The sequence below is a fragment of the Coenobita brevimanus genome, chromosome 16 (genome assembly GCF_032717465.1).
Source record: "Coenobita brevimanus isolate Jiangsu-jjx chromosome 16, ASM3271746v2, whole genome shotgun sequence".
Taxonomy (NCBI): Eukaryota; Metazoa; Arthropoda; class Malacostraca; order Decapoda; family Coenobitidae; genus Coenobita; species Coenobita brevimanus.
The window spans coordinates 29,211,649-29,238,102 of record NC_136969.1 but is presented as its reverse complement, the minus strand read 5'-3'; the positions used below and the strand labels follow the sequence as shown (position 1 = coordinate 29,238,102).

At 40.6% G+C, this 26,454-nt stretch overlaps 1 protein-coding gene across 1 annotated transcript in view; it reads right to left on the bottom strand.

The window, feature by feature from the left end:
* Positions 1-26,454, bottom strand: part of LOC145391032 (CD109 antigen-like) — a 96,866-nt gene that overhangs the window by 45,226 nt on the left and 25,186 nt on the right. Inside the window, exons 6-15 of the mRNA XM_080265764.1 lie at positions 14,960-15,011; positions 12,091-12,221; positions 11,344-11,526; positions 8,181-8,317; positions 6,625-6,712; positions 6,256-6,372; positions 2,952-3,205; positions 1,053-1,172; positions 791-890; positions 299-490 (exon numbers count right to left, since the gene is read on the bottom strand). Coding sequence (XP_080121890.1) covers positions 299-490; positions 791-890; positions 1,053-1,172; positions 2,952-3,205; positions 6,256-6,372; positions 6,625-6,712; positions 8,181-8,317; positions 11,344-11,526; positions 12,091-12,221; positions 14,960-15,011 — 1,374 coding nt within the window. The remainder of the gene's footprint in view (positions 1-298; positions 491-790; positions 891-1,052; positions 1,173-2,951; positions 3,206-6,255; positions 6,373-6,624; positions 6,713-8,180; positions 8,318-11,343; positions 11,527-12,090; positions 12,222-14,959; positions 15,012-26,454) is intronic.

Here is a 26,454-nt window from a genome sequence, read left to right as displayed (position 1 = left end):
TAGTAGGTAAAGATACTCCATAAAACCTAAGCAAAGAAAGTTTGGCCGTGTAGAAAGACTGGAAACAAAGACATCGACTAGGAGAGTGCATGTATGTGACGTGGAAAGAGAGAGACAGGGAGTGGAGGTGATAGGGGATAAGGTGGTAGGATGGAATGGAGAGGTACCCTGTACATGAATGAGGGAAGTATGTGATGTGGGGAGAATATCTTGAGGGCAAAAGAGAGGGTGACATGGATGCTTTTTGTCTGTGGCTACACCTAGGATTGAGGTATCTGACTATAAAAAGTCCACTCACATCCATTGTTCCAAAAACTTTGACTGGAACAGTCAGTGCATCAGCCAACACCTCCCCCTCAATGGTGGTGGCATAAACGATGACAGTAAACCTAGGAGACATTGACGATGACACAGCAAGACTCAGCGTCACCACATCATCTCCATTTGTCACCTCAGTGCCTGAGTAAAGTATCATCCCTTTTGCAGCAACCTGGCAAATAACAGAGAAATCACTTTTAGAATCAATTCTTGGTGGCTGCATAAAGTAACATCCCCTCTGATGTAAACTGCCAATGACAGATGGAACACTTTTAAAATCAAATAGAAGTTTCAGCCGGTAATAAATGAAGTAATTTTAGATTCATCCTACCTCAGTGGCTGTTTAAAGTAGAATCCCCTTTGATGTAACCTGCCAGTGACCAATGGAAAGCTTTTTTCAGTCAACTAAATGTGACTCACTAAACTGAATAAATGAATAAAAAAATAAATGCAGCATATACAAAATACATACCATGTAGACAAAGTGAGTCAGATGGAAGTTTGTGCGAACGTGAAGAACAACAAATTCTCCAATCTTTGCCTCATCTGTGCTGGAGGTAACTTGGATGTACCTTAGGTGAGAATGAAATTAAACAGTGAAGAGGTGAGATAAGTACATAACAATACTGTATTAATAATAAGAAAGATTAAACAGCAACACTCTTTCCCATATTACCCATTACATACAATGCTCTCCCTAGTACAGTATAACATTCTCAGGTGCTGTGCCTTACGTCTTCTCTGCGTGGTAGTGAGCATAGGCCACAGCGGAGGTAGAGGCTTGGGAGCTCTCGTCTCTGTACGTCACATCAAGGCGAAGGCTACTTGCTCCCTTGGGCATATCTAGTGTAAACCTAATGGTGAGGAAAGAGGAAGGATAAAAAGGCATGTAAGAGCAGTCCTTAATGTAAGGCTGATGGTGGGGATGGAGAAAAAGGAATGAGGAAGGAAAACGAGAACATACGAGAAGCTGTAATTAAAGGCTATGGATGGTGAGGAAAGAGAAATAGGAATGCACAGGCTGTCCTAATTACAGTAATCCCTCCAATATCCGATGTAATAGAGCCAAAGGCATGTCCGGGAATTAGTTTTGTCCAGATATTGGGCCCCTGTCTCATGGACTGGTACTTATGGACCCTAACCCAGCCTAACGTTGAAAGCCACCTAAATAACTCCCTACCAGACATGCATAGCACCTATTTAAGACCCTACTCACACCAATAATGGACATAAAGCATGAAATAAATGAAAAGGAACCAGAGAATGAGGAATTAGAAGTGAGTATGGAAAATAATTAGCAGTGTACAGGGTACTCACAGCATGTCTGTGGCCGCCTCCTCTAAGGCTCTGGCAGTGGTGAAAATGCTCTTGAAGCACATACTGTAATCCAGTGCTGTGCTGCACTTAATTCTTTGCACTGTGAGTTATAACTGTTTAACACTGCACTTTCTCTTCTTAACTGCACCACGCCAGTTTCAACCGCCAGTTTGCACTCCACACTTAATCCTTAGCACTCTAAATTCTTATTTCTTAAAACTGCACAACACTGTAAAGTCCAATGTGGTCTAGTGGTGAGGTATTGCAGTTTATTCACTGTTTAATCACAAAAATGAGCACACGCAGCATCCATTGTGACGAGCATCTACTCACAATGGTAGTTAGGTGGTCACTGGGGAGGGGGGAGGTAGGAAGGGGTGAAGGGGCCATGTGTAAACACAGGTGTTCGGTGCCGCACACCAATTTCAAATTACGGATGGGAAAAAAATTTGGATTTTTTATTTTATTTTTTATTTTTTTTGTTTTTTGGCCATTTTTGGGTTCTGAAGGCCCAGGCCCAAAATATCCAGAAATTGGATTGTCCGGGAATTGGGCATCCAGGTATTACAGGGATTACTGTATAAGCCATGGATGGTGGGACCGAAGAAAAGAGAATCACTGTATAAGAAACAAAAATTTACCTACTTTTCCTATGCCCCTGTTTCACAAATAAGGCATGTATGTCACTTTCCCCTCTGGTGCACCATATCAACTTTGATGCATCAAATCCAAAAAAAATCATCTATGGGAAGAGAAATATACTAAGCCACTCTCAGCTTCAGAATGGTAACAAGCAGAGAGATGAGACAAGTGCTTTGGAACAGGTGAAATACTGCATTAGACAAACTTCATCTTTAATTATACCTGACATGCTGAAGATGATTCAGGACAGAATGAATTTATAATAAAATTAGTAAAGCTTATCAAATGAGGTAAATGAAACCTCAGATGATGTGAAAGGTGTAACAACTACCAGACTACAGTATCTTACAGGGCATCAATTAAGAAAGGGTATACTGGTAATACTGTATCATTTTTCCACACATCTCTTCTAAGAATGCTAACTAAATAAAAATAAAAATAAAAATGAATGTAAAAAAACTGTACAAGTGTTGGGTAGTGGCACAGTAATACTGTAACCCTTAAACTGCACAAAAAGAAGGTAGTTGTGAGCTCCCCACTCTTAGTCCACTTATTATGGCCACTTTAATGTCATGTGTGAAATATATGGTAATGTTTTCTCCCATCTATTATCAAGGATTGCACAAAAAACAAGAAAAGAAAGAAAGTAAATATAGGGTAGTCTATGGACTTACCGGAATATTCCTGTTTTGCGATACTCGGCAAAGTACTGCTCTCGTGTGTAATCTTCAATCATATCTTGAAGTTCCTTCTCAGCTGTGTTTATTTCATTTATCCACATCTCTTCATCTAAGGGCTCTCCATTTATCCCCTCTTCTGGACGTTTGTCTGCATTGGGGAGCCAAACACCACTTTCTTGATATTCCTTCAGGGTGTAGAGGGATGTTTCATCGAAAATGGTTCGTTCAGAGAGTGGCGGCACTATGATCTGGAACGTGGAAAGAAAAATTTATCTTTACACTTCACTTCTATGACATATTCTGTACTGTACTGTTTTACCAATATATCCAGATGATTTTATTCAGCTCTGAAGATATTTTTGGAATTTGGAGAATTAGATATAGCCTTCATTAACCTATTCACTACCAAAGGTCTGTCCTAAGATGAATAAAGTCATCTAGTATTGGCAAGAAAATAATAAAAAAACATACTATCCGAGAGAAGAGGTTTACTTACATACAGTTAACCCTTGCAGTTGCCAGCCACCATTTCTGCTCCTCCTCAAATCCTATCCCTGGCTGGAGGGAAGTCAGAGCCGAAGTTTCACATCAAATGAAGGCCTCTGTCCAGTGTAAGGTGGTAATGCGAAGCTTTGCTAGGTTGCACAAACAACAGTTCACGATAACATTGTTACTCATTTTGTCTAGTAAAGCTTTCAGTTCCCAATAGCTTTCTTTCATTTGGCATGAAACTAGGGCTATGTTTTTTTGTTTTTTTTCAGCCATATAGAGGGGTAGAATGTGGGTAGCAGCTATGGTTCAGAAGTGTATCATACACAGATATCTCTTTCTCTTTTATTTAGTTTCTTTCTAGAAGCAGTCACATACATGTTAGCCTTCATTAACCTCTTCACTGTTAGAGGTCAATCCTGAGCTGAATCAAATCATCTGAAGGTAGCGTGAATAAAATTAAAATTACAGTATAGCATCGAACTGAAGGGTTTCATGACATAATTTTACAAACCTTAAGGAGGGATGGAACAGTACTTGTGGAGGTGGCAAGAATAAAATAAAGCAGAAGTGGATTTTTTTATGTGCATTCACAGAAAACATGGAAACTGCACCCAGTCCTGCAATATGCATGCTGATTTGAAAGAATTAAAGAATAATATTATTGTGCCATAAAAGAAGCTAGTTTCCCAGTGTAAAAGCCACATGATTGCAATGGTGGCATAAGTGAATGGTTAATATTCCAGGATACACAAGTCAAGAGTGAGAGCAGTGGAAATGAGTTATTTAAGAGGAGCCTGTGGAGTCACATGGAGAGACAGGCTGACGAATGAGGATATAAAGGAGCATTGTGGTGTGGATGTGGATGTGATAGGAAGCGTTATGAGGAACACACTGAGGTGGTTTGGCCATGTGGAGAGGATGGAGGGTGAAAGACTGATGAAGAGAGTGTATGTGAGTGAGGTGGAGGGGGGAAGAGGGAGGGGGAGGCCGAGGATGAGATGGAGGGATGGGGTGGAGAGGTATATGAGAGAGGGGGGTGAGTTGGGAGCAGGGCAGTGAGATGGTGGGGGACAGGGTGACTTGGAGGCGATTTGTTTGTGGCCACCCCAAATCGGATTGAGGCGTCTGGCAATAGATAGAGAGATAGTTGTAGTAGTAGCAGTGGTGGCAGTAGTAGTAGCAGTCGTATCAGTAAGTCATAGTAGTAATAGTTGTAATAACAGTATAACTCAAAGTATTATTATTATTATTATTATTATTATTATTATTAGTAGTAGTAGTAGTAGTAGTGGTGGTGGTGGTGAGAGTAATAGTACTAATAGAGGTAATAGTTGTAGTAGTAGCAGTAGTAGTAGTAGTAGTAGTAACAGTAGTATAGTAGTAGTAGTAGTAGTAGTAATAGTAGTAGTAGTAGCAGTAGTAGTAGTACAGTAGTAGTAGTACAGTAGTAATAGTACAGTAGTAGTAGCAGTAGTAGTAGTAGTAGTGGTAGCAGTAGTAGTACTAATAGTAGTAGTAGTAGTAATAGTAGTGGTAGATGTAGTAGTACGGTACTTAGATATTAGACCACCTTCTGCCCTCCTCCTTCCCCTAATTTGTATCCTTTAAAAGTTTTGGAGGGGTTGAACCCCCCAAAAAATAATGGTGAAAGTTTTTATATAGTGAAAGACATTATCAAGGAAGCAAATGAACTAGCCTGAAAAGTTTCAGTGAAATCCAAGTCTCACTTTCCACAATTTCTGAATATTAAATTTTTGGAAGAGGAGCTGATCCCCACCAAGAATCACTGGGGGGAGGGGGTTACATTCCCTAAATATCACATTATGGATGAGAGTCCAATATACAACATACACTAAGATATCAAAGCCATATCTGCCCTCCCTTCTACACTGGAATCTCCTAAATCACGGCTTTATGGTACTAAGTACACGTCACAATTTGTGTATTCCACAGTTTAGAAATAACTAATCTTATGGGAAAAATTACCTACAGGTCTGTTATCTCAGAAAGTTGCCCCCCTTACCCCCAAACCTATATCAAACTGGTCACCAGTGAACGCTAACAACTTTCATGCTTTGCGTGGGAGGGAAGCGCTGTGACTAGCTCATAATAAACGCTATATTTGAATATGACTGGTTTAGTAATTGCCATGCTTGACTATGACTGGTTTACACCTGCCTAAAAATATGGACTTGAGGTAATGGTGGCGTGTATTACATGAAGCATCAAAAAAGCATTACATTTGATGGCTGCATCCCCAAATTTCATGTAATTTCCGCAATTTTCTACTGTAGATAGGGGCGCTCATCATCCACTCACTCGATGTAGTGCTGCTTTCGGTGCCTGCCCTTTCCTATTTTCCTTCATTCTTTCCTTACATCCCCTCCTGCCTTTCTTTCGTTTTCCTTCTGTCTATGGATGATGCTACACAGAAAGTGGGAAGTGTTTAAGTTGGGGGTAGGGTTCCAAGAGGTAGACCAAAAAAGACCTGAGACGAGGTCAATGAGTGTGACCTCAAGGACAAGGAACTGAATAGGGCAGCTGCCAGAGATCAAGCAGCATGGAAAGCCATCATTAAGTGACCAAGGCCGATGCATGCAAGCATGTTGAAGCCTTTAAAAATGAAACAAAATGAAACAAAGGGTGCTGACCCCCTGAAAATCATAGTTGAGGAATTGTATACTGCATAATGGAAAACCGGCAGGCTGAATCTAGTGCAACAGTATAGGATGAGTTGCATCCTGCTTTGCAGGACTGATTAAAAATATCACTGAAATGAATGGATTAATGAGACAATTTTACAAACCTTAGGAAGGGGTGGAGCATTGCCAGCGGATGCAGTGATGGTGGGGATGATGACAAGTGTTGACTCTTCCAGGCTTGCGGCATCCAGTGGTTCTCCATCAGTGTGTTTCACTGACACCTAAAGAAATAAACCTTCCCTTACCCTAAGTATTCTGAGAATATCACAAGCAGTTCTCACTATGTCAGGCATGTGTTCCAAAATATCACTTATCCATACAACAGATGATATAAATTCCATGAACTGGCAAATCAGCTTTATAAGTAGCAACTGAACTTAGCTAGGAACAGGCAACAATAGCATACTATAACAGATATCCAAAGAGAAAGGAGAAGATGAACAAAAACAAAAGAAATGAGAACAAAAACTCACTGCCGCACTGAAAGGCATCCCAGGACGGAAGATGAAGGGTTGTGTTCCAACTAAGCCCACCTCCACCTGAGCACTCAAAATTCTCATCCTAAGTACAGAAAACGTCTATTAAACTTTCTAATAACAGAAAGAAAAAACAAAGAGCCTGTAACATGCTGAAGTGATAAAAAGATTGCCAGAAATTAATTCTGACAATACAGTATTCTGATTAACCCTATAACTAAGGTTATGTTTCATATTTCACTGTTGCTACATTGAAGTGATTTCACTCATTGTAAGATTAAGCTTCCAAACTGGAGGGCTCAGATATGGTCTCCATTAATCCATTTAATACTAAGGGTCTCTCTGGACCTGTATATAATTAGCCGGCAGTAACAAGCATAAAATACATAAAATACAGTACCAGGGCTTAAAATCAACATCAATGTCAAAGACTTGTGAAACAAAGCTTTGAATTACTGGTTCTTTGATAAACCAAGAAAAACAATATACTCTTATAACTTCCAACCCATTTTAACCCTAGATAGGTAATGTGGGGTCTCAGAAACCCCAGTCCCCGAAATTTAATTTTTAAAAATGTGAGCATAAGGTCTACAGATCTGTCCGTCTCATTACCTTCCTGCCTAGTGATGCTCTTCATGGGGATGATGGGGTCATAGCTGTACCTGGCTCTGATTTTGCTCTAAAGAGCCAGTGGGGTATGTCAGACCCCAGGTTACCTATAATGTAACCTCAGTTGAGCCCTCTTGTGATTTTTTTATTTCAGTTTGCTGTCTTTCTCCTTTTGTATACAGAAGGTCCCAACATCGGTCTACTGCAGGCCACCCAAGGAATCATGATATTACTTTTCAATTTTGCAAGATTTAGTTTTAAAATTTGTATACCTAAAATTTAATACTTTTTGTATAAACTTTAAAAAAATAAATATTTTTTCAATTAAACTTTATTTTTTCTGGCCCTATTTAAAGACAGGGGGTTGAATTATTTGTGTATTGAAGCATTTTGCAATATCTCAAACGGAAGTATTTTTTTTTTATTTTTTTTCCGTGGAGTCCGTCAGACCCCACGTTACCTTATATAGTAACAAAAACAAGATTACCTATCTAGAGTTAAGAATTTCCTAATGAACATTAAGACAGCTAATATTCAGTAATCTTTTTCTTCTTTTTTTTAAATCATTTCACCATGGTATCTTGTGAATCCCTTCAGCTTAAGAAAAAATATATTGTGTATGCAAGACTTATAAAACACTTCAAGATTTCTTAATAAAGAACTGCAGTATACAATGAATAATCCATAATCCACATAAAAGTACACACTTCAACATTTCACAACTGTACCAGAGCTGATGAGAGATGTTTTCATGTGGTGACACCAGTTTAAGTACACAACTCCACTGCCTGTTTATAAGAATGTCCCTTAATTCCTTTCTAATCCCCCAAAAGGGGGATAGTGAACTGCAGAAGAAGAGCAATTTCAGCCTGTAGTACACCAGGTTCAGGTCCAGATGAGCCTGCCTGGGGCCAAAACAGCTATAACAATGGTAACCACTGTACCTTGAGTGTCCTTCTGCTTTCATCCATGTAAAAACATCATGGAACACTGCCTCCACTTTCACTTCAGCTTCCTCCAGTCTCTCCACATGAGGCAAGAGGGATTCCATTGGGAAGGAGAAATCCTCCTCCTCATCAACCTGTAATGGGTTGGGTAAAAAATGATGATAGAATATGATGGAAAAGGGAGAATGTTTATGGTTGAAGTACAGTTTTTCATCTGCCTGACTATATGATTGTTATAAAGGCTCCAACATGCTTGCATGTATTGGCCTTGGTCACCTAATGGCCATTCTCTTATTCTCCACACTACTTAACTCTAGCAGCCTCTCTCTTCAGCCCCTTATCCCTAAGGTAACATCTTATGACCTTGTCTCAGGTTTTTTTTTTTGGTCTGCCTCTCCCAGCTCCACCCTCAGTGTTCACACATTTCATCCTCCCCATCCATATGTCATCCTCCATCCTCTCCATATGCCTAAACCATCTCAATCTACCTCTTCTCATCACAACAGTAATATATTCAAGTACCATCCTTCTTCGCAACTTTTCAATTGCAATCTTAATCTCCCCCAGCCCTGTATTCAAGGACACACTACACATCCAGCTAATCATCATCATCATCTCTGCATTTGAGCTAACAAATATCTTCCTCCTATACTGCCTGAGTCTCACTGCCATACAGTATTACAATCCTAAATTATAATCTGAATACATACTGCATACAAGGATCCCTTAGCATAGAGGGAGAGCCATTTCAATGTCAAGAGGGGCATCAACACCCTAGACATCTTCCAACCATTCCATACTCTTGCCACCAAGCTCCAGCCTCATCTCCAACACATTTCATTTCTCCCAAATAACAAAACTCCTCTATACAATGAAGAGACACCCCAGCAAGATTAATCCTTTTTCTGTTTATCTTTTTCTACATGCTCTCCCTTACACACCCCACACAAAGAATTAGCATCATTTTCCAATCTACATGTACCTCTAATACCACTATGCTATGTTTGCTATGCACCCACTTATCCTAAACACTGCACAAGATGGAGTTCTTCCCACACCCTTGTGGCAAACTGCACATAGCCACACTCCCTCTGCTCTGACAGTACCGTCACATGCCCTTGATACCATCACCTTTGTTTTACCCACTTTTACTCTCAAACATGTGAACCCCAGTCTACCCCTCTACTTCCTAAATCTTTCCTTTGCTACCCTATCATTCTGCATGATCAACACCAAGTCATCAGCATACCTCTCATGGGAGTCCAGTTCTGAACTTACGCGAGAGAGCTTCAAGCACCACGTTAAATAATAAGGGACTTAAAACTGACCCCAGATGCACACCAACTTTTACAGAAAACTCATTGTTCAAACCTCAATACACTCTCAACTGGGAGTGAGCACCTTCATACACTGCCATAATCACTCTCAGCAACCACTCCTCAGTCCCAAGTTTTCTCATTGCCCCCTTCACTACATCCCTGGGTATTAAGTTAAAGGTCCTCTCCAAATCACCAAGAACACAGCAAAACTCCCTCTTCCTTCCAAGATAATGCTTACATTTACATTTATAGATCACAGACCATGCCAACATGGGTAGTTCCTTTCAAATGCTGGATCCTTGCATGGCAATCTTGAGCCATTTCCTTCCTCAGTCCCATATTTTGGAGGTCTTCACACAGGACCTCATTTCATATTTTCCTAGGTCTTCCTCAGGGAATTCTTCCCACCACATCCATACTTGTGATCCTCCTCAACCAGTCACCCTACCCACTCCTCTCAGTTGGTCTAAACAATCTCAGCCTACTACTGTAGTTAGTATCATTTCTCTAATATGTGCCAAATCTTTCTAGTGGCATACAAGTCTCAGTTCTGTCATTCAGTGAGACTCCACTCATTTATCTTAACAATTTCATTTCTGTGCATTTCAGTCTGCTTGTATCCTCTTCTCTCACAGGCTAAGTCTCACTGCCATACAGCAAAACACTTCTCACACATGAGCTGCAGAGAGTACCACTGGCACAAAAGGAAAGCTCTTCATAGTCAGAAGAGGCACCAATTCCTGAATTTCTTTCATCTACTTCTCATTCTAAAAATGGAACTAAGCTCAGCTCCTCCTCCCACACTAAGTATGTTCCCCATGTTACAAAACTCCTCCATGCACTCCAAGTGGCTGTCATCTCAATCAATACTTTCCATTCTAATGTCCATAGCCTGGATACTTCTACACGAGGCACAGTAATGGTTTCCCACATTATGCATTCTGTCTCTAACACCACTGCCTATATTATTAAAAGTTAAACACATGAGAGAATTCCTCTCATCTCAATTTTTACACAGAGTGCAAGTCCACACACTTTCTTCCATGACATCAACTCCCCCACACCTACTGACCACGACTTGAGTTTTATCAGCACTAACTTCAAGTCCCCTTCCTTTCATCTCATCCCTCCACTTCCCAAGCCTCTCTATGGCCTCATGCATGCTTTCAGCAATCAAAACAAAATCATCAACATATAAATGATCCCAGGGTAACTCATTTCTAAACACTCCTAATAAAACTTCAAGTGCCAGGATGAACAGAAATGAATCAGCACTGAATCCTGATGCACACCAGCGATAATGAAAAAATGCTTGCTTAATATTCCATTCACTCTCAGGAACGAAGCTGCCCCTTTGTATGGTTTCATCACCAACCAGATGATCCACTGGTCAACACACAGACTTTTCATAGCTGGTTCATTTAAATACCAACCTCTGGATCTACCATATGCCTTCTTCAAAGCCAGATAAACATGCAGCTTTCTATTCTTTCTGAGGTATTTCTCTTGCAGCTGTCAAACAATGAATATTGCGTCAGTCTCAGTACTTCCTGGCACAAAACCAATCTAGATTTCATTTCTACACACTCTCTCTCTTATCATACTTGACGGTAAATATATCACAAAGTAATGCAAAATGAATAATGCTCTGGGGTGTGGTACATACATAAGATCATCATCATCGCTGTCATCATCATCATCAACAGCCTGAGTCTGTCCACTACAGGATGAAGGCCTTGTCACCTCATCTTTTTCCTCTCTGACCTACTGGCTGTAAATCCGTTCTATCCAGTCCCAATAAATCTCATAAAGAAAACAAATAAACACAGGTACGGACTCACATATTCAAAATACTCTGAGGTAACGAACTTGAAATCAGAATCTGGGCGTGTCCATGGCTGCTTAACATAGAGGGAAACTGTGGCATTCCCGTACACTGGCTTGTCGTTGGTGAAGCTGCCTGAGACGGTACCCTCAATGGCTTCATCATCAGGCAGACCATAGAAAGGCAGTTCAAGGAAGACCTGAAAGAATGACAGTAAGAGATTGTTGTTGTGTTATAAAATCAAATTATGACAAAGGAAGAGAAACACACAAAATGAATGAGAATACAGCAATATACTGATTTTATGCTCAAAAAATTTATTATGATGGAGGAGGGAAAAATGGGAACATAAACATTTATCTGACAATAAATTATCACAGTTGCTTGAATATAATTTTCGATAAACATTAACTGGCATGTAACTTAACAATCACCAATAACCTGCTTTACTTTTTAAACAGTATTGATCAAAACTAATACAAGAGATAACTGAAATAATTGGTGTCCTTACCAACCAGACAGTCCTTCACATACACAAGAGGTCAACTTTAAAATTATACTTCTTCAGTCTGTCTTTTCTTTTCAGCTAAAACCTCTATTTCACTAAATGCAGTATGTTCAGGCATAGCAAAAGGAAAGATTTTGATTTTTTTCAACTTTTCTCTTTTTTTAAGGAACAACATTTGCAGGTTTCCAGCTTTTGAACCTTTCTGTTATATACAAAAAGATACAACAAAAATCTTTAGTCAGCATATTCACTCACTTCATACAATGGTTCATAGATTTTGTGGACATAGAATTTTTTTTCTTCCTCCTGCCCTCTGACCCACACTCGCACCTTCCACCACCCGTGGCTGGGAAGGTCAGGCAAAGTGAAGACTATTGACACAGCACCTGCCAAAGTACAGTATGGGTACACTGGGTTAACCTGTTTTGACTACACCACAAAACATTTGGTCAAGTTAAACTGGTCTAAACTAAGGAGATATGGAAAGGGTTTGTTGTTGTTGTGCCCCAGGCTCATCTAAAAGTGAACCTGGTGGAATGCTGGCTGAAGTAAATGATGGCATATTCCTGATCCACCATCCTCCTTTTAGGAGATATGGAGGGAGCTGAGGACTGTTTGTGTAATCATCAATGGAACTGCCTGATATCATCAGTGTCACCACACAAAGGTATCCCTCCCCAGCATTTGATTGGTCTATACTAAGGATTTGTGAAGAGAGTTTGAAAGTGATACAGAGTTTAGTTAGGGTGAATTAATCCAGACTAAAGAACACCCCTCTGGTTTGGTTACACTTCACTGAATTAAAGAGGGTTCTTAGGGTCGGGTATGACTGGTTGACTGGTAATCCCTTCTGTATGATGATACTGTATAGTCAATGGTTTATAAATGTAAACATCAACATAACCACTAATGATTTTGTTAGCTAAGGAAAAACCTCTCATATTGATGGCATGAGCAGCCTTCATTAATCTCAACAAAGTGTTAACATATAAAGATTTTATTCTTGCTACCACATGCTGAAAAGGGACTTCTTCACACAGTAGCACCAATATATGGCTGCCAAGCAACTCCACTGACCAGTTATGCAATATTCCTTAGCTCCCTCCCTATCTTCTAAAAAGAGGATGGTGGACTGCAGAGGAAAAACTGCAGCCTGCAATCTACCAGGCTCATGTTCCAATGAGCCTATAGCCACAATGAAGACAACATTCTTGTTACCTGCAAATTATTTTATTCAGCTCAGAGGAGACTTCTCACAACAACAGGGTTTAGAGTTTGGGTTAGAGTTGGTGTGAGTTTAGAGGCAGTACTGAGTAAATACTGCACAATATGGCTCAGACTGGGTTGTGGGAAGTTCTATTTATCAGGCGTAGCCTCTGTGAGCTGAGTCTGGTTTTAATATTCATCAGGCTAATCTAACTGAGCTGTACTTTCCAAAATAAGTTGGGAAGGGTTAAAATGAACAAGAACAAGCACTTAGATTGGAAAATTCAAAGTTTTTGGAGCAACCAAATTTATTTTTGGGTAGGTCTGACATGGATATAAATTATTTTTCTTAAATAGATCCATCACCGATAGATGAAAAACTACTGTACCCTGCTGTAAAACTCAAAACTGGCCATATAATTAAACAACATATGGTATTCATCAACACACTCCAACTCCCTCATTTATATGGGATGCGAGGTGCTGGAGAGAGATGTCTTCCAATGGTGACACTGATGTAACCTGGCTTTTGGTCCTCGGTTATACAAACATCACTCCACCCTCTATCAATCCCCCCAAAGGAAAATGGTTGATTGCACTGAAAAAAGTCAAATTCAGCCTGCAGTTCACCAGGTTTACATCCAGATGAGCCTGAGGCCACAACAACAACAACAACAAACATGGGATGGGGAAATCCAGGAAATAGTTCTTTGGCTTCACTGGAGCCTTGAATCAGAAAAAAAAAAGAACCCACGTGTACAACCTCCCCTCCTCATCCTCATGTGTTATATAGCATAATGCACGAGGCAGTATGCAATACTAGTGCCGGGCTGGGAGTTGCCACAGATCTGTGCAAATGTATGGAGTACTGGTTGCCAGCTTCCCACTCTCACTCCTCTATGCTACCTGTAACCCCTTCGCTCCTATGTAATCCAAATGGCAAGGGACTGAGGGTCTTTCGGACTACCGGTATTTTTTTTTTTTTTTTTTTTTTTTGAGAGGAATCTTTGAAAACATCAGAAATAGGAACACGATCATTAAATAAACTTTTAAAATGATATGGGTTATTGTTTTACTCACCAGACATGCATAGAAATGTAGATGAATAAATGCAGGCAGGTACATCCAAGTACAAGGGGCAAGTCCAGGCCAGATAAATCCTTAGATATAGCCCCGAAAATTTTGCCCCCCCCCTCCCCAAAATTCGAAAAATTTTGCCTTGAAAAATACGGAGTACTGTATTGGGATATTTGGATTATTGGTGGTCAGACTGGAGGACTTTTACTTATATATCGTTTTAATTACTGTTAACATCAGACAGTTTTATTTGGTTTTGGAGTGACTTTTCTAAATTGATGAGTGTTATATAGCCTTCATTAACTCTTTCACTGACAGAGATCTTTCTTAAGGTGAATAATATCATCTGGAAATAAGAATAATAAAAACAAAATATATTATTGGATTGGAAGAGTTAATGACAGGCTGGAAGCACCCTGCTTGTGTTCTTTCTCTCTTACAGAAAAGCTACATACTGAATTTATGTTATATAGCAGTATTAAAAAATAAAAACTGAATGTGTTCTGTACCATAATCAAATACACCTCTACTGAAAGTCTATTTTATAATGTAAATAACAGTACTAAACAAGTAAGTTTTAGTAGTACTATTAAAATAAAGTGATGAATAAGCTTATCAGTAAAAACTGGATGTACTCTACCTTCAATAAATCTCTACAGGAGAGTTGCTTTACTGTATTATGAAAATGAAAGTACTGTACTTTGCAAATATATTTTCATACTGTAATAAACAGAATCAAATGCAATGAAAAAGAGTAAACAAAAAAAAAGTAGTTACATAAGAGACTGCATGGATCAGCAAGGAAAAAAGTTGCCCAGATACTACAGGGCAAAAAACTCACCTACCTGCGGAGTCCTTGACACCCACCGCTTGACTATGTAACCATGGGGGTCCTGGGAGACAAAGGGGCAAAGGGAATTTGAGCATTGGAAGATGGATTGGAGCAACAGGAATATATAAAGAAGATAAAGTTGTAGATGGGCCTGACACAACATATATATACTATACACAGTTCTCACAGGAAATTTCTAAAGACAGTTGGCATTTATCTGATAGAAGTGAACCACTCCACAACTATAATACTACATTGTGGTTCCATGAAATTCAGTAAGTCCTAGTTATGTGGTAGGAATGAGTTTCCTTGGTTACTTGTCAAAGCAACTCTCCAATCTGACAACACTTAGCAATCATCTGAACTGAAAGAGATTATGAATCTTTATCAGTTTACAACAAATGTGCTATAGCAACATAAGCCCATCTCTGGGACTAGGTTTGAACTGCAAGTGATAAAACAATCTTTCCATCCCTTCCTCTACCTCACTCACCCTATTATCCCCTCTGCCTCCCTCTATCTACCTCATCCCATCCCTCCCTCTGTCTTCCTCACCCCATCCCTTCCTCTACCACCCTGAACCCATCCTTTCCTCTACCTCACTCACCCTACCTGTCCCTCTGCCTCCCTAACTTCATCCCCTCACAACTCCCCTCCTTGTCTCTCATCCCCCATCCCCTACACTCTTAGTCAATGGGGGTCAGTGAAACTTTTAATCACATTCCTGAACTCTGCCTGCTGTAATACCTAAAGAGTGGGATGTGCAGGTACTGTATTTGTCTCACATCCCCTTGTCTCTTTCCACTCAATGATCAGGCAAAGGGAGGCACCCATGATGACATTCCTTTAAGTTCAAACCATTATTCACACACACACACACACACACACACACACACACACACACACACACACACACACAGGCACAACAACTCTGACAGAAAAGATTTAGTAGGACAGAGGTCATGGATGTGTTAAAAAAATAGCATAACTTTGGCAGCTACTGTATTTTGGGGAATACTTGAAAATCACCTTTTGATAGGAAACTTTAATAATCAATATTCTGTATAGTAAAATCAAAGAGACAGGGACAAAATTATTTTCCTTTTTTTGTCTCTTGTACAAAAGAAAAGAGGAAAAAGAAGTGTGTGGTAATCATAGGGACATTTGTCTTCTTAGTGTAATAAGAAAAGTGTATGGTAGGATACTTATTGACAGACTTAGGGAAAGAACAGAGGAATTAGGTGGAGAAGAACAGGGAGGCTTTAGGAAGGGGAGAGGTTGTGTAGATCAGATATTCATTCTTAGATCTTTAGTGGAAAAGTTTCTGGAGAAACAAAAGAAGTTGTATGTGGCTCTCACGGATTTGGAGAAAGCATATGACAGGGTCAATAGACAAGGATTGTGGAAAGTATTAAGAATATATGGAGTAGATGGGAAATTGTTGAATGCTGTGAAGAGTATGTATGATGGTGCTAAGGCTGCAGTGTGCGTGGATGGTGAACTGAGTGAATTTTTCTCTTTGAAGGCTGGGTTGAAACAGGGATGTGTCATGTCTCCATAGTTGTTCAATCTGTACATGGATGGGGTAATAAAAGAGGTACAAGGTAGGGCAGTGGATGTTGGAGTGGCCCTGGTGAGAGAGGGTTGTGTTTGGAAACTCCCTGTGCTGTTGTTTGCAGATGATACTGTGTTGTTGAGTGAAGACGAAGGGGAGCTGCAAGGCTTGGTGGATGAGTTTGGGAGAGTGTGTAAGAAACGGAATCTAAAGGTGAATGCAGGGAAGAGTAAAGTGATGGTTTTTGAGAGAGGTGAAGTCAGTGAATGTACAGTGAGGTTGGATGGTGAGGAAATGGAAAATGTGAGTACTGTATGTTTAAGTACTTGAGTAGTGTGATGAGTAAGGATGGAAGTTTGGAGGGTGAAGTGCTTGAAAGGGTATGGCAGGGAAGAAAGGTTGCTGGTTCCTTGAGAGCAGTGATAAGAAGCAGGGAAGTGAGCATGGAAGTGAAAAAGTTACTACATGACAATATTGTGATACCAACTCTAACGTGTGGAAGTGAAACTTGGACGTTGATGGAAGGACACAAGTCAAGAGTGAGAGCTGTGGAAATGAGTTATTTAGGAGGAGCCTGTGGAGTCACATGGAGAGACAGGCTGACAAATGAGGATATAACGGAGCGTTGTGATGTGGATGTGGATGTGATAGGAAGCATTAGGAGGAACACACTGAGGTGGTTTGGCCATGTGGAGAGGATGGAGGGTGAGAGACTGACCAGGAGAGTGTATGTGAGTGAGGTGGAGGGGGGGAGAGGGAGGGGGAGGCCGAGGATGAGATGGAGGGATGGGGTGGAGAGGTATATGAGACAGGGGGGTGTGAGTTGGGAGCAGGAGTGTGAAATGGCGGGGTACAGGGTAACGTGGAGGTGATTTGTTTGTGGCCACCCCGTACGGGATTGAGGCTTCTGGCAATAGATAGATAGATAGACAGATTCTCTTTTTTTTTTTTTCACTACAGCTATTCTTGAGCTTCTTTGGTTATTCATGGGTGTGTTATCATGTTTTATTGATGGTAATTTTATTCCAACTTCACAGTGAGTGAGACATGATTTCTCCAGGATAAAGGTGATTGGAGGAGGAGGAGGAGGAGGTAAAGAATGCAGAGGAGGAGGAGGAGGAGGAAGAGGAGGAGGAGGAGGTGGTAAAGAGCACAGAGGATGGAGGAAAGAAAATATTCAAGGTGAAAAAAGGGATGAAAAATGAAAAAAAAAAAAAAAGTTAGAAGGTAAATTTAATAAAGAGAAAAAAAAAAAACGGGGGGAAGGCAATGATGGTGTGTGTGTGTGTGTGTGTGTGTGTGTGTTTACCTAGTTGTATTTACCTAGTTGTGATATACAGGAAAAGAGTTACGCTCGTGGGGTCCCGTCTCCGTTTCTCAGTAAGTCGAAGAGAGAGAGAGAGAGAGAATTATTCATCCTGCCTACCTTCTCAGTTTCATCGGTGGGCATTTTTTTATTCTCATGTTACGCAATGGCCATATCCCCCCCTGACCACAACATGAAAAGCCTGTTCCTTATCACACACTGGGAACATTATATGGTGCTATGGCTTAAGACAAAAAAATCGCATTGTTTCGCTAATGAGCATTTTTTTTTTTTTTTTTGCGATATCACACTAAAAAAAAGAGGAAAAAACTACTGACACATACGATACATTCCATGGTTATCGAGCATCTTATTACGAGGTCACTTTGAAATAAATAAAGAAGTATGGATAAATAATAGCTGTGTTAAGTATAAACAGGTTACCATCGTTGTCTACTTGCACCCATTATCCAGACTGCTTCATTTTTACTTCATTTTTGCTACATTCAGACAATTTCATTCAGCTTAAAAGAGCCACTCCCCAATAATGAAGGGGTTAATGAAGGCTATAGCCTCCTAATTCTAATAAAATCGTCTGCAAAACAATAAAAAGCAATCTTATAATAAAGCTTGATCGTAATAAAAAAGAATCGTGTTGAAATGATTAAATTCAGTCAGTATGCACTCATATCAAGCGTCTGGTGTCAGTCGAAATCCTCCGTCTCGTCAAACATTATAATTTTTACTCTGTTCATGTTATCTCCTGACGAATTTATTCAGCTAAGGATAGACTGTTCGAATTAGAGTGGTTAGATCCGGCTATGAGATCCAGCTTTCATTCACCTTTTCGTTTTCGGGTGGACTTGTAAGTTGAATAAAATAATCTGACGTTAGCTAGAAGATAAAGAAAACGACGTCCTCAGTCTGAAGGAGTTATATATTAATCAGGTAACCCTTCGATTCCTCTGAGAGAGAGAGAGAGAGAGAGAGAGAGAAAGAACAGGAAGAAAGGAAAAAATCAAATGCGTTCGTAACATCCACAAATAAAGTTAGTGTATTAATGATTCTTCAAAACCATACAACCACTACGATGTTTGTTATATAAAATCACCTGCTGTTAGTCCGAAAGCCAAAATGTGTCAACAGCGGCAAAACGGCCACTATTAGGAGTTGCCTACTTTGGCGCAGGATTCTCGTGGGCTTTGGAACCTTAACACCTCCTCCTGAGCGGTTTATTTTTGACTCTGCTCCGTTACTGTATTCGTGTGTTATTCATGGAGTCTATGTTGATATTAAAAAAACATGTGAAGCAAAAAAAAGAGGATATTAATGAGTAGTTTGGAAAATAAATCGGTAAGGAAGAGGTGCTAGGGAAGGCTGACGAGAATACATGCCCCAGTGTGTGTATCTACCGCTGCCATACGCCGCATTCCAAAAGGGGTGGTCTTGACTATAGGAACTTTTGGCATTTATATCCCTATTCAGTAACAAGCCTTCATCCCACGACACCCCATTACTGTACTTCCGACTTTATCTGAGGCTCCGACTTGTTCTCTGGGAAAGGACGAAAATGGACGAAAATGTCTGCCATGTTGAGGGGGATGAATTTTAACTATAGTCCTTTTACCCTAACTTGGCCCAGATTTCTGTGCTTGTGCAGCTCATTTCACGTAGCTCAGTGGCAGAACAAGACAATACTGTGCCTCTATGTCCTTTCCACAGCACTTCCTCGTGACTTGCATTATATTCTAATCTTGATGTCTTTTTACAACTCAGTATTCAAGCTGGAGAGATGGCAATTTTAGGCCAAGGTAGAGTAAAATGGGTATAATAGTTGGGAGATTCAGGGATCGAAGCTGGCTGTGGATATAGTAAAAATTTTTGGAGGTATTCTTAAAGACAAAGTTGATGGCCTTGAGGCGGTTGAGGTAGGAATGGAGGTAAGCAGGGAGGTAGGTAGGTAGGTAAGCAGGTAGGCAGGGAGGTAGGTAGGTAAACAGGGAGGCTGGAAGTAGGCAGGGAGGTAGGCAGGGAAGAAGGTAGAGAGGTACAAAGGTAAAGAGGTGAACAGGGAAAGACTGAGGTAGGTAGGCAGGGAAAAGCAAAAAGTAGATGTGCAAGTTAATCCTTTATACTGTATGTTCAAGGATCAACTTAGAATAGAACGGATCACACAACCTAACAGAGTGGCTGCAAAACCTGAAATCAGCGAGTAACAATGAATCAGCTGCACACGGCAAGGATCATGCGAGAATTAATCTTCGAGATCCTAGCAACACGTACACTGTTTCTCTCTAAATAAGGTCACGTCCCAAGTCCACTAGTAGGACATAATTTCCCTTTCGTATTCAGGACTTGTGCCCAGTTCGTGTGCGTGCTTTCTCCTACAAAGGGTGATTGACCCGCCATATTGGGGGTGAGAAGGGGGTGGTGAGGGGGTCAGAGTCAGAGGCGAGGCGGGAGACAGGAAAGCTTATTCTTGGCGGGGCGTTGGGGGGAGGCAAGGTCTGAAGGCTTGGGGGTGGGGAGGGGAGGTTTGCATGAGGAGCAACAGAGGAACAGGAAAAGTCTTGGGAGGGAAAAATCTCTTCATGGGGAGCGAGAAATAAACAAGGCCAGTCTTGAGAGGGAGGCTTGCCTAACGAGGAGCAGATAAGGAGAGACAGACAGGGTCGCTTCTCACACTGTATTACCTCACAGATCTTTTTTTTTTTTTTTTTTTTTTTTTTTTTTGTAGGGAGGGGGCGCCACCACCTTGAAGCATTTCTGACAACTAATACTGTAGTTCTTCCACCTTAACCCCTCGGAGATAATCGTCATATTGCACGTTATTTCCAGAGAATCAGTGGTAGAACAAAATAATGCTAGGGCTTTACATCTTTTCCAAGGCACTTCGTGACTATCGCCATATTCTAGCGTTAATCTCTTGTTACAGCTCAGTATTCAAGATGAAGAAATGACAGCTTTAGGGCAGGTTAAACTGGACAGGATATACTGAAGTATCCACTGACGTGCCTAGGTTTTTTAGGAAGTTTTCACTGTACCTTAGAATGATTCATTCCCAAAGTCTTCTGACTGTGAGTTGGCCGTGCTGTAGCCGGATTATGCCGACCACTAAAATACGATTATGTGTGCCGTGAGTCTTAGCTTCGAACCCAAGTCGGGATGGCCATTAGAAGTGGGTGTTGGGAGTATGGTTTTTCCTATGCTAGCAAATGTTCACACCCTGTCCGTTCTTCCGATGGCATATACAGATTCTAACACACACACGCAGACCCATTACAACACTTCATCTTTCAGATGCATCATATTTCCTACAGACACACCTTTCCTATTCATACTTAGCCAGCATGAAGAAGGGATAATTCTGGCTGTCACTCGATCAGAGGAGAAAGTTCGGTCTTGCAGTGGATCCATTATAAACTGACACAGATACAGATACTGACATATTACTTGAAAGTAAGGGGAGAAACTTGAGAAAGGGCATTACCCTGGAGAGAAATAACATAGGGTACGATCGTAACTGTATGCCAAGGTTGGAGGGAATATAAAAACTACCAAAAGGTCAGAGTAGTGAAAGTCGTGATGGGGTACTATCCTCCTGCATAAAAGTAACAGGCAGACAGAGAGGCAGGCAGGCATGAAGCAACACCACCTTCCTCTTACAACACCACGGTTAACTCCACCATGAATATAAACCTGTGTGTCTTGTTTTTAAATGTTGCGGGGTTACGGCTGCATCCCGCTGTCTGTCTGTCTATCTGCCGACATTTTCTCTAAGCAGTTCTAACTCCTATATCGGTGCTAATGAGGGACGCCTTCCCGTGGTGGCATCGACACAGCCAGGCGGATCCCCTGCCCGGTTGGGTCAGGATGATGTTTTTTTTAATCTCATTCTTGCTACCTTCAAACGATTTTATTCAACTTCGGAACGACATCTTGTATTTAGTAGGGCTGAGAGAGAGAGAGAGAGAGAGAGAGAGAGAGAGAGAGAGAGAGAGAGAGAGAGAGAGAGAGAGAGAGAGAGAGAAGGTGTATTTAATCTCTCCATTTTTATAAGTCTCTACTAAGCTAAATAAAATCGTCTGGAAATAAAATGAATAAATGAAGAAGAATGTCATCGGAGTGAAGGGTTAATGTCTCACGTTTTCTTTCACAATCGTTTTCCGTACCCCACTCTCTCTCTCTCTCTCTCTCTCTCTCTCTCTCTCTCTCTCTCTCTCTCTCTCTCTCTCTCTCTCTCTCTCTCTCTCTCTCTCTCTCTCTCTCTCTCAGGCACTACAAAAACTGGTCTATCTAGGGTCACTGACTTCCCAGGAAAAGGTAGGGTAGGAAAGGGCCAATTCGGTACTTTTAACACGCTGCATTCTCCTTGCCCCTTCTCTTGGCTCACTGCTTTTGTCTCACCACTTTTGGCTCACTGTTTTTGCCTCACTACTTTTGTCTCATTACTTTTGGCTCACTGTTTTTGTCTCATTACTTTTGGCTCACTATTTTTGTCTCATTACTTTTGGCTCACTATTTTTGTCTCATTACTTTTTTACCTTTTGTTGGTCATTACGTTTACTCAGGTTTTACACACGGATGGGGTAACGCGCGGGTGTACTGTGGTGTGTGTGTGTGTGTGTGTGTGTGTGTGTGTGTGTGTGTGTGTGTGTGTGTGTGTGTGTGTGTGTGTGTGTCTTTCTGCCTATGTTAACAGTGAAACTCAGAATTTTGAACTTTATTTGGACTAAACTTGATGGAAAGGTACAGGGTCAGCCAAGGACGAAATGGCCGGATTTTTTTCGTTCAGAGGTCAAGATCACAGGGCAACGTGAAACATGTAGGGCGCAGGTCTTGCACTGTCTGATCGTTTCCTGAATTAAATCGCCAGGAAAGGGACACACACACACACACACACACACACACACACACACACACACACACACACACACACATCAGCTCACTACAAGCAGACTCTAAGCTCACTCCTCGCCTCCCAGGGTACGATTATACGGTCAAACGAGCTTACTAATCTCAGTGGAGAGAATAACTGAGATTTGAGATGAGACGGGCTAAAAATTACTGATGCTAAACGTGTAATATATTGAGCTATTAGAGCAAGATAATGATGGAGATGGTGGTGATGATGATGATGATGATGATGATGATGATGATGATGATGATGAGTAATAATAATAATAATAATAATAATAATAATAATAATAATCTAAAAAATATATAATAATAACGATAAATAATAGTAATAATAATAATAATAATAATAATAATAATAATAATAATAATAATGTAATAACAATAACCGCATTATTATTATTATTATTATTATAACATTATTACTGATGATGAAAACATACTTCATGGAGCAACAGCAAAGGTCATTGTCACATGCTGAAGAAATTAAAGAGAAGGAGGGGGAGGAGGAGGAGGAGGAGGAGGAGGAGGAGGAGGAGGAGGAGAAAACATACTGAAAAAAAAAAATGACTTCCTTTGTTCCTGTTTGCCATAAATGTCAATATTTGCCAGTAGTGTATTGCGAACAAGGCAAATCAAGTTCAGTATAATGTCTGGAAATATCACCATGAAAGTTGACCGATATATGATAAACACACACACACACACACACACACACACACACACACACACACACACACACACATTTCATCAGGGACAGACAGCGGACGAACACAAAGTCAATTTTCAAAAACCAGATCACGAGTAAAAATTTAAGCGACATTTCATTTTTATTCACATAATAGCCTACATTTCTGAGTGATTGTTTTTATGTGCATGATTATCGAAAAACACTTATTTCTCGTTGCACTTATCCTGGAAAACACAAGGCAGGGAGTTCCGCAATTCTTTAAGTAAAGGAAGATGAAATGAAGTTATCTGAAGTGGATGGAAGTGGAGATGAGTGGAAGGGTGGTGGGAAATTACGTAAAATAAGAAAACGAACATCCCTGTGCGAAAAACAATATTTCCGTTGATTTAGGTTAGTCCATAGCATCTTTTCTTCCTCGCATAAAAAGAAAAAAAAAAGAATAAGTTTACCCTCATATTCTTTGGGGTTAAGTCAGGATTCCAAGGGCTAGAATGGGGAGTGAATGAGTGTGTGTCCCATTTCACTAGATACGTTGTTTATTAGTTCTCTCTCTCTCTCTCTCTCTCTCTCTCTCTCTCTCTCTCTCTCTCTCTCTCTCTCTCTCTCACATCCTACCTTATTACCCCCATCACTTACATAATCATCATTCTTTCGTGTCATTTTTCACCCTCTTTCCATCAGTCAACCACTCCTCCTCCTCCTCCTCCTCCTCCTCCTCCTCTCTCTCTCTCTCTCTCTCTCTCTCTCTCTCCTGAAGAGAGAAAGAAAAAAGAAAGAAAAAAGGAAAATAACGAAGCGGAATGACGATGATTAAGACGATATTACCTTGTCGATTAAAAAAAGAAATGGGAAAAGAGAATAAAGAGGAAAGAGAAAAGAGAAAAACGTAAACAGAGAAAAGAGAAAAAGAGAAAAAGAGAAAAGAGGAAAAAGAAAAGTAAAGGCGGTAGATTGTGTGGGGGAGGCAATCCACCCACGCTTCCACCCGTCCACTTCCACTTTCTACCTCTACCGTGGTTTAGTAATGGAACGACTTTTTGTGCTCTCTCTCTCTCTCTCTCTCTCTCTCTCTCTCTCTCATAATTTTTCTCATAAATATTAATAACATGAACATCTTTATACAGCTAGCAACATCATCATCATCACCACAACAATCCTTCTTGTATGCTCCTATTAATGTTATTGCTCTCTGATTGTCTGAAGGATGAGATTAATCAAAAGACAATAATATTCTTTCTAGAGTAATGGCCTAATTGAGCAGGTAAAATCAAACCCATGACTTTTTTTTATTTTGGTGTGTGTGTGTGTGTGTGTGTGTGTGTGTGTGTGTGTGTGTGTGTGTGTGTGTGTGTGTGTGTGTGTGTGTGTGTGTGAAGGTCCGGGATTCCCCTAATGTGGATGCTGTGGATGCATGATGAAACTGTCCCTCTAGGCCCTCTCCATCAGCCACACATTCCACTTGGCCTATTTCGTGATGCTGAGGGGCGCCTTCACGTGGTGGCACTGATATAAATCTCTGGTGTCACTTACACTAAGTATCGTGTAGCTGAGAGACTCCTTCACGTAGATGTATCGATATAATTCTCATCTTTTCCCACTGAAGAACGTGAACTAAGCTGCAAAAGGACGAGAATCTGGCCCAAGTTAAAGTGAAAAAATTACAGGAAAGACGGGCATTTTCCCCCATGCTTATTTCACCCTTCACTTTCCCACAGCCTCCTACAGCATCCATCACTACAATCGTTACAGCACACACGCGATGAGGCAATGGTGCGTCTAATCTAATCTAAATTTTTCTTCTTCTGACTGGTGCAAAAGAAACCTAGATATTTTTAGTGCCTGAAAAACTTAACCGCTTTCGTTCAGAGACGTATTTTATTATATTTTGGTGTTTCCATATTATTTTATTAATTTTAGATAGAATTGCACAACTGGATGGGGTTAAATATGGAATTAATTCACTCTTTTACTGACAGGGTGCTCTCCTGAAAAAAATGAAAATCGTCTGAAGGCAGCATGAATAAGACTGAAAAAAGACCACCGGATTCAAGCAGTTAATTCCTCCATCCCTCCACTCGACACAAAGTTCCACAACACTATCTCCCTACCCTAAACACCATTAACCCAAGGTCGTTTTTTTCAGTTCCATTTTTGCTGTTTCCGGACTTTTCCATTTATATTATTTTATTTTTAATTTTTTTACCCTGGAAATGAAGTGAAGGCTATACTTAACCCCTCCAACTCGGAAATCTCCCCCAACCTGAATCAAGTCGCCTGGAGATAGGAAGAATAAGAAGTACAATCGGATTCATATGTAAGGATCCACATGCAGTCCTGTTCTCTGCTGTAGTCTCCATTGCTAGTTAGATGGGGAACTGTTTCACTTACTCCCTGGTCCACTTAGCTTCAGTTCATCAGACAGTAAGTGGAAAAGTTAAGTAGTCCAGCAAAAGGGAGCACCACAGTAGATAAAAGGACCATATGTGTACCCTAACTTATGAATGCAATTGTACCTTGTCGGATGCACGATGTGTACGAATTCAGATGTTGACTATGCAAGGGTTTTATTCATTCCTATGTTAACTTCAGCTTACATCCACTCCCTCCCTCGACCATCCGACCATCCATGCAAGGCCAGAGGGGGTGATGTTTATGATGGGTATGAAGTAACTTATATTTTATTTGGCTCTGTTTATGTCTGGGCCTGCTTGGTGTGTTTTTGTTACGGCTATATTGTGTGTGTGTGTGTGTGTGTGTGTGTGTGTGTGTGTGTGTGTGTGTGTGTGTTCAGGTGATGTTTTAGTAAGTTTGTTTATGTAATGTGTTTTAGTTGATGTTTAATACACAACATTATAGATACACACACACACACACACACACACACACACACACACACACACACACACACACACACACACACACACACACACACACACACACACAGGCACGCACGCACGCACGCACGCACGCACGCACGTACACTCAAACGCAATCATAACTGAGTAAACTTTCACCTCTGTTCGTGCAGCTGTGCG